General features: G+C 41.8%; 1 protein-coding gene across 1 annotated transcript in view; it reads left to right on the top strand.

Annotated features, from left to right (window-relative positions):
• Positions 1-7,656: 7,656 nt before the first annotated feature.
• ssh2a (slingshot protein phosphatase 2a) overlaps positions 7,657-8,964 on the top strand; it is a 32,099-nt gene continuing 30,791 nt past the window's right edge. The window contains exon 1 of the mRNA XM_038693801.1: positions 7,657-7,840. Coding sequence (XP_038549729.1) covers positions 7,778-7,840 — 63 coding nt within the window. The 5' untranslated portion in view covers positions 7,657-7,777. The remainder of the gene's footprint in view (positions 7,841-8,964) is intronic.

Here is an 8,964-nt window from a genome sequence, read left to right as displayed (position 1 = left end):
CTATCTGATATTGTAAGATTGTTAATACTGATGCATCAATGTGAAAGTAGCATTTTATTGTTGTAGCTGCTTGAGGTGGAGCTAACTTAATCTACTTTATACAGTTTAGTCCCGTGTTTCTGGGCCCCACCAAGAGAAATCTGAATGTGGCCGTGAGCTCATTAATGGGAGAGGAAAGAAGGAAAAACTGTGTTCTAATGCACAAATTTATATTTTACACATTTTTTGTGATATATTGGATTCTTTTACTTTGATGCTTTTACCTTTTTGAGCCAGAACTATTATTTAAATGAAACTATCTGAGGAGCTGGCAGAAGTAGCAGTTTGTAGAAAACGTCTCTTTGGTGTAAATGATAACAACTGCCTTGTTGTAAGGGTAAGGTGAATAAATGTACCACTGTCTGTGTGTCACTGACGCTGTGTTTAAAGAGGGTAATAACTCTATTAGCCATTCTTAGTGACCACGTAATGAGCTGCCAGTGAAACAGGACAACATCTGGGATGCGTTGTTTTATCTGTGAGACACATGTGAAAACAATTTCTCTTACATGGAAAAGCGTGTTCCTTCTCTATTATGACTCGACTAATTTACAAGTAGACTGACGTGAAGTGAGTATCATCTCGATCAAAGGTAGCAGCTGAAATCATGTGTGAGCCTCTTTAAACGCTGGCTGCCCCAACCTGTCAGGACTTTCATTGTTCATTCTTCTGTCAACCTGAGTGTATCTGCACGTGTGTGTGTTTGTGTACATATGTGAGCAACACATTGATTCCTTGTCACCACTGACTAATTCCACAACTGAAATCTGCAATCAGCGGCTTCAGCAAACAGTCGTGTGGTCATGCAGACACACACACATAAAGTAGAGAACAAGGTGAAAAGACGAGCATGAGTTTTTGTTTGATGATCTTTGGCTCACCCGTCAGAGTAGTAGCCAATGTTCAACAGATGTGCAGTAATATATTGTATAGCCAGTAAGCGCAATATCCTGAGGTAGTGCTAAGAAACTTTTAGAGAAAACGTCATTATTTCAGCATATACTTGTTCTTCTTTTCCGCTCAGCAGTTCTATCTGCCAGCTTTAAAATGAAACTCAAAACTGACATTTTTTTGGTTTAATTGCACCTCTCTGGGTGTGCACATTTCTCCTACATGTGTGAGTGTGTACGCTTTATTGTGGCAATTTCCTCTGAGCTCCCTTCCCCTGACTGACGGACACATCCTGTGTTCTCTGTCCTGCCTTATCGCTGCAGATCTATATTAAACAGCTCAGCACAGCCAGCGTATCCCTCCACCTCTGCTGTACCTGTCATCTCAGCATCTGCCTAGCTGCCTGCCTGCCAGCCTCCCTCACTATCAGGTGTCTATCAAGACCTCCAGCTCATTTCATCTCTTTCTCCAGCTCCCGTATCTTATATTAATTTGGGCCGGCCTGGGCTCTGGGTTTGTGTGTGCATACATGTGCCAACTCTCTTTCTCAAATGTCTCTATGGATGCAGTCCCTTTGAAAAATTCCTCATGGGTTTTGTTTAGCCTTTTGCACTGTGATAACCCTAATACTTCATCGCAGCAGCTCGCTTTGACTTTCCACTTTCCAGAGAGCAGCTGAGTTTGACATATCTTTCAACTCTCTTTCTGTCTGTCTCCCCTCAGTTCTTGATATAAATATTTTTTGACAGCGACACCCTGGGTCACTCTTTTTTTCTGACAGAAAGAAATCCTGGCATTTACCTCTCTAACTTGCTCCGTCTGTCCTCTCCTTGTCTCTCCATTTTTTTCTCTACCCAGCCTCTCTGCTGATCCCCTGATACTGCCGCTGCCTCTGAAGAACAGGAAATGAAACTCTTTTTTCCCACCTCCAATCTGTCGCTCCCGCCCTTTATCTCACAGAAACCTTGATTCCCAGCAATGGCTGTCTCTCACTCCCCTAATGAACTCATTTTGCACGAAGGGAGAATACCATCTTATCTCTGCAGAGTAGGCCTTCTTCTCTCTCTGACACTCCCCATATCTCTCTCTCTCTCTCTCTGTCTCTTTTCTCCATTGCTCACTTCTGCTGCCTTCTTAGTTCATATAACTGTTGCCAAGATACACTGAGAGGTCCTTGATCAGTTGTCATCTCATTACAGGTGAGGAGATGAGAAAGATGAGGACAGAGAGAGAGAGTGAAATGATCATTAATAGTAACTCTGAAACGCACTGGCTCTATTATTTATGTATCGTAAAGGTGTGTGTCCATTATGATGCGTTTATGTCACGTCAAATGACCACCATGCACGCAGAACAACAGTCTGTGTTCAATTAAGTGTCAGCCACTCAAGTAAAATGCATCTGCGTTCGTCATGACTCTCCTTTTTTCAGGTTATTACTTCAGTCATATAGAGGTTGGGGAGAGAACATGAGGATGTGGTGAAACGGGCATCATAAGCTTTGAAACCGCTTAAAACAAGTTGGGATATTTAGTGTGATGTTTGAAAACATACCACAATGGGCCTCATATGGTATATTCTCACCTCCTGGCTGCATAGATGAGGTATGAACAACGCAAGAATACTAATTCTAAAAGATGGTGGAGGATGATGCTGAATGGATAAATATAGATAGCGCACATGTTTTTGGGGGGGCTGCATATTTGTCTGTCTGCCTATAGTTGTTTCCTGGAGATCTTTGGCTAAATCCATTCGTAATCTTTGTTGGCTAAAGTGCCTGCTGTAGCTCAAAATGAATGAGCAGCATCCATAGTGCTTTTATCACTTAAAAGCTTTTATCACTTGCTACAGCAGGGTAGACGGATGACAATAAGTTGGACGTGTGAAAGCCTCAGAAAGAAAAGGGAAAGGTGATGACTGTGTCAGTGATAATTTAGGCCCTAAGGCTCTTGAGACACATGGATGCAGACTGGAAGAAGAGCAATGACTCAAAGCACTAAAGGAAAATGACAGAAATGATGAACTTGCTAAATAAAAGCTAGCACTTCGATCACAGTGATGGTTTTACATGTTTAAGCTCAGTAAGGGCTAACTTTACACTCAAATTCGGCTAGAACCCTCCCTCCATGCATATTTTAAAAATGCAACAGAGGAGCAATGACCGCAGGGGGCGTGGCCTCGGAAGTGTGTGAAGTGGAGCTGGGGGGGGGGGGGGCACACTAACTATCCTTCAAATCACATATAATTTACACTGCTAACCTTTTACCAAAGCATACTAGGTTTAACATGTCTTTCTTCCCGGTAGGCATCGGTTTTCAGTGAATTAAGTCTGCTATCAAAATGGTCTTGATGAGACATGAAACTTTGTGAGATTCCTAATCCTCCATAATGAACATTTTACCTCACATGCAAAAGCTACTGTATCTCTGAGTGGACATTTTGACCTATCAGGTGTAACTGATAGAACAACAACAAAATGATTAATTTTATATGTTACAATGCCGGGTCCCTTGGTTGTGCGTGCTATAATTTAGTGATACAACCCTTGTTAAAATTACTGATAACACCTGTGCTTTTCTTGCTATGCCAAGTCAAAATGTCTGCCATGAGAAAGGTCTATTGTTACATCGTTATGAAAACGATTTCTTCTTGGTGTTGGAAACTAGCTGTATGTGATGTATTGATATTTCTGATACCAACTTTTCCTGATTGACACTGAAATAAAAGGATCAATATCTAAACACATTCATTTGGAGTGAGTGTGTGTTTTATCAGAAGTAGCCTATCTTACTGTCACCAGGATGGTCTAATTATACTCGGTTGATAGGAACTACTTTTCCTTCCGCCTGTCAAAGTCATGCTTGGGCTACGGCTCTGTGACGGAGCTTCTCTAAAGTGAGCCGCTGCAGCTCCTTACATTTCCAGAGATTGAATACTGACTCTGGCTGTAAAAGCAGTCACGTCTGGCTGTATTTTAGCTGTTAAGGTAATAATGACGCTGTGTGTGTGCAAAGACAGTGAATTTCTTTTGCAACACCGCAAACTTTGCTAAACATCTGAGATTAAGTGACAATAATATGATGATGAAGCGGCAGTTCTGAGCAGGATATTTTTATTATAACTATAAGTATTTGACAGTAGTTTGAGGTCTTGTCATTATGCAGCTATTATTTGGAATTGGTAAGCCTACAGCCTACTCTTTATTTCCCCCATAAATACAGAAACGGGAGAAGAGGGGGAGGACACATTCAAACTAGAAATAAAATATGTAAAAAGTATCTGTATCGGCAATACCAGTCTGGGTATTACTTGATATTGGATCGTATAGGAATTAAGTGGTTGTGCACATCACTAACTGGCTGCAACTACTTGCTAGAAAAATGTAAGCAATTTTTATTTAAATGTATGCTATATACACAAAAGTCTAATAACATGTGGTTTGCAAACACTTTAAACAAATAAGGTGCTTTTTACAAGCAGTATTCCCTTTACACATTAGCAATAAAATATTTCTTGTAAATCTCAACTTAAACATTAATGTAATCAAATCAAATATTAAACCAAATCTATATGCCACTGCCAGGGCATTACCTTTTATCTAGCTTGTTAAAACAAGTTACCATCAGTCCAATTTTTATTTTTTATTTTTTCTGAACAGGTATCAGCATCACGTATCTTTTATCAGGGAGCAGCTGAGCCGGGGGGTGTAGCGGGGTCTTCACTTCACTCGATTTAAAACTTGAAATGACGTTACAAGTCGTGGTGGATATTTTACAAGCACAAACCAGGTAACGTTAAAGCAACATTGAACACAGGGTGCAGATGTTGGTTTCGGCAGTTTGAGTTGTTTGATAGGCTGCGTCATTAACAAGCAAGTGGCTCACCTGCTGCGTGATAACGGATGGCAGGAGGAAAAATACGGAAAAAAGATGACAGCGTAGTCTGCCGAAGCCTCCCTCAGCTGCTTGTTTGGGTTGGTGATTTGCAGGCTGAAGTTATGTAGGCCTATGTACAGTGGGTTTTATCAGAGCGTTTTCAATAAAAACAAGGTTAGTGAACGGTGAGAGTGATCAATCAGTGAAACTGAGGGCCATAAAACCAAAAACAATTAGGCATAGCTGAAAAAATGCTTTAAAAATTTCTGCAGAGTTAAAAGGAGCATTGCAGCGTTCAGGTGACTGATATTCACTGCGATGGATTAACTATTTCAAGCAGGGTTCAAGGCTGTCCATGTTGATGACTTTTACTGTAGTGAAATAAATGGGCAGAGGGTCGGAACATACTGCTTTGGAAAATAATTGTCTAATGTAAATAGGCCTATGTTTCATTAAACTTACACCCATTTAAAACCAAGTCCCAGTTAAGTTATTCTGGACATTATACATCTTATGCTGGAGTGTCTGCCCTAGTTTAAAGGGCACTAAAGTCACTCCATATGTTCCCATCTGAACGCCTCTCCTCTGTGATTTATGAAACACTGCAGCTGCCTACTTGTCATATTTACAAAGAATATAGCATGGTTTTTTTTCTAATTTTGTAAGAACATCCCCTAAATCTTAAGGGGAAAAAAGATATTTTGGAAAAAAGATGCAGAGCCAGGAAATACGAGAACACAATGTAATAAAAACAAATAACATTTAACATGCTCGTGCATGCATGTGTAATAACGACTGGCATTTGAATCTTCCATCTGCTACTGAGAGCATTGTCAGTCAAGATCCCAGTGTAAGCTGCTTTTTGATGGGGTCATATCCCCCCCTGTTGGTTTTATGGAGTATCATGTCCTCAGAAGCAGCATGGCTTGTTTTAATGAAAGCTGACCGCTGGGGGGACTGAGGGTGTGGGCTCAGGATGCTGAGAAAAACCTCCCAGTCATTTAAGCAATGAATAATGACATCATCATCTATTTAGTAATTTTGTATCAGGTGTCTTTGGTAAGAACAGGTGAAAAATGATTGGACTGATGTAAAAGTGATGATGCATGAAATTACTGTACATTTAAATACTACAGTGATGTTGTCAAGAGTTTTGTCATTGTGCATTTATGTGTTTATTATTATAATTATATATAAACTGAAGTGGCAAAATGGGATCAAGTGGGAATTCTCGATTGTTTTTATTCTTTTAATATCCACACATTCTACCACACTCATACACTCACATAACCAACCTCTATCGCTCACACACATACTGGTCTGTGATGCAGTCTCTTGAGGAGAGCAGAGCTTTAATTACAAGGAGGATTGTAACTAGTCCCACTGTCTCTGTCCTAACACTAAATCCCTAAAGTAGAATCATCCTCTGCTCTAATCCTAATCTTGTTTTCTCCTACACACTCCCTTTCTCCATCGCTCCCTGCCTATCTGCAGAAAATCAATTGTTTTCTCTCTTCCTCCTTTGTCGGGAAGGACAAGACATCGATCATCCCGTCACTCCTTGTTTTGCAATCATTTCTGTGATGTGCTTTCTCTATTTGTATCTCTTCTTTCTATTTTATCAGTCTCTCCTGGCTCCATCTTCCATCCTTTTTCCTTTTCATGCTTTTCAAGTGCAATCCAATCACTGCAAATTTCTCTCAGTGCTACCTAAAGAGTACCTCCTAATCAGGATTGGTTTTATTTTGTCTCACTTTCCCTTCTCCTCTTGTTAACATCAGGCATATTGGATGATCAATAAAAAAGAAAGAAGGAGGAAATACGATGGACGAGGGGAAGGAAGGGAGAGAAGGAAAGGGAGAGAAGAAGGAGGCGATGACCCAGATAATGCAATGTTGTGAATTAAATGAGCCTCCTATCCTCGTATAGACCTCGAGTTCACACCCATCCCCACCTTCCTTTCTGTCCCCAAGGCTTGCTCCACTATGTGTGTAAATCTAGAGAATGTTTGCTCTTTCAGTAAAATGCAGTGACCATGAAAAGTCATGGGAAAGGTTTTTGCTGTCCTGATTTGACACTTAACGTCAAGATTTTCAAGGCTCCTTGAGATATGGGTTGTGTGAGGGTGCGGTACATCTCTCGTCTTTCACCGCCTTTCCCCCTTCACGAACCTCTTCTGTCTTTCCTTTCACCCCCACCCTCAACACACACCTCCCCCTGCCTTCACACCACGACCCCCACATCTTATCTCCCAGGAGGGGTGTGTAACTGAAAAACATGGACGTGCAGAGATGTAAGGTCAGGTCTTCTCCTGCAGCAGAGAAAGAAAGAAACACAGTAGGCTAATGCATTATTCATGATGCTGTATGTCACCTATCTAATACCTCTGTCTACACACACACACACACACACTGCAGCTAATGTTACAGTTTAGTAGCTCACCTACCATACTCATCTATATAATTTTCAGTTTAATTGATCGATTGCTGATGACCTTTGGATGAACGGGAATCGTATTCATCAAGCAGCCGGCAGACCCGTTTGACAGCTGGTCGCTATGGCGCATGCGCCTGACACCGTCAAAAACAATATGGAGTTTTACCTTTCAAAATAAAAGCGTAGAACGGTCCTCCTTAAAAGACAACGTAGATGTTTGACTGCAGATGCGTATAAAACGACAAAAGATAGACAATTTCTAATGTCATGTGAATACTTAATTAAATCCCAGCTCTCAAATTGATTTATACTGTATTGTTTTAGTTAATACAATACTTTGTTTTAATTTGAAAAAAGTAAAGACCGGATAAGTTTCAATTAATCTCTTCATCTTGACACTAGCGGGGCAACTAAGCAACGACCAGCAGAGAAATATCCTCTGGAGCTGGGCGTACTGTAGTTCCTGCGCACAATAATGTCTGGTGTCCCGGCGCTTCTCTCTCCGAGGTGACCGAGGTCTGAGCAGCAGCAGCCGGGATGGCGCTGGTCACGGTCCAGCGGTCGCCGACGCCGAGCAATACCTCCAGCCCCTGTGTGTCTGTAAGTATCCCTGAACTGGTTTGACATTTCGGCTCAGTTTCATTTTGCCACAGCGAGACTACCGCTAGCCCGGTTTATAACGTTACTGCTCTAACGTTATGGACAGGGGTGGCTAACTTAGCTGCTAGCATCCTACTGCAACCTGAAAGTAACTTAGACTCTCACAGTCCTGCAGAGGCATGCGAGTTTCTCTCCCAAGTTATTCAGCCTGGCGCCAAGTTAACTGTCTCAGGTTCATACTATTATTAAATGGTTCCCGAATCGAGTTTTTGCAAACTAGCGTTAACTTCAACTTGGTTAAATGATGTTAGCAGTTCATCTAACGTTAGAGCTGGTTTGCTAACGTTAACTCCCTTCCTCCCCAAAGTCACTTCAGAGCCAAGACAAACAAACAATCCCTTGCAATAAAAACTCATTATTGGTTCTTTTTATGCTATGATTCAAGTAACGTTATAGCTAAAACATGGGATCCTTCTGTGCCTGTGTCCAAATTGCCAGTCATGTCAGCAACACATCTACAAAGTGACTATCATTACCCCTGGTTAGTGGAGTGACAGTGAAGGGAGAGGAGCTGCCTGGAAAGCAGGTTAGTGTGACAGGTCTGTCAGACCCTGTCGGACATAGTGGGACAGTCCTCTTATCCCCTTTGACACTTTGAGGCTTCCCACGTCTGGCTTCAAGCTCTGGACACAGACCCAGGCAGGGGTGATGGTGTGGCTGCCACTGATAAAACCGTGCCTTTGCCCAGGAACATGATAAATTGGCCACAGGGATGTTTGTTGGGGTGGATTTTAGCTAGTCTGTCAGATTGCCCTTCTGAAAAGACACATCTTGTGTCTGAAGATCTTGACCTCTGGTTAATACAACATTGTGCAGAGTTTGGTCACATGCAGCTCAGCTTAATCACCTCAGTGTTGACTGACAGTGACTGACTGTGGTCCAGGTATCAAGACCAGTCTGATGGAGAATCACATGGGACGGCCATGCATAGTATGGCGAATGGATTAGGAAAATCCCCAGCAGAGAGATGGTCAGCAAACATCGGCCTCCTATAATGGCTTGAAGTGGTTGTAGAGCTGTGCTGGTGCTGAAATTTGAGATAATCCTCAAGAACAACATGAATT

Source organism: Micropterus salmoides, unplaced genomic scaffold (genome assembly GCF_014851395.1).
Source record: "Micropterus salmoides isolate LMB-PRFRI ecotype aquatic unplaced genomic scaffold, ASM1485139v1 Ms_hic_scaffold_3, whole genome shotgun sequence".
Taxonomy (NCBI): Eukaryota; Metazoa; Chordata; class Actinopteri; order Centrarchiformes; family Centrarchidae; genus Micropterus; species Micropterus salmoides.
The sequence above is the reverse complement of the archived record's forward strand: the minus strand, read 5'-3'. Positions and strand labels throughout refer to the sequence as shown.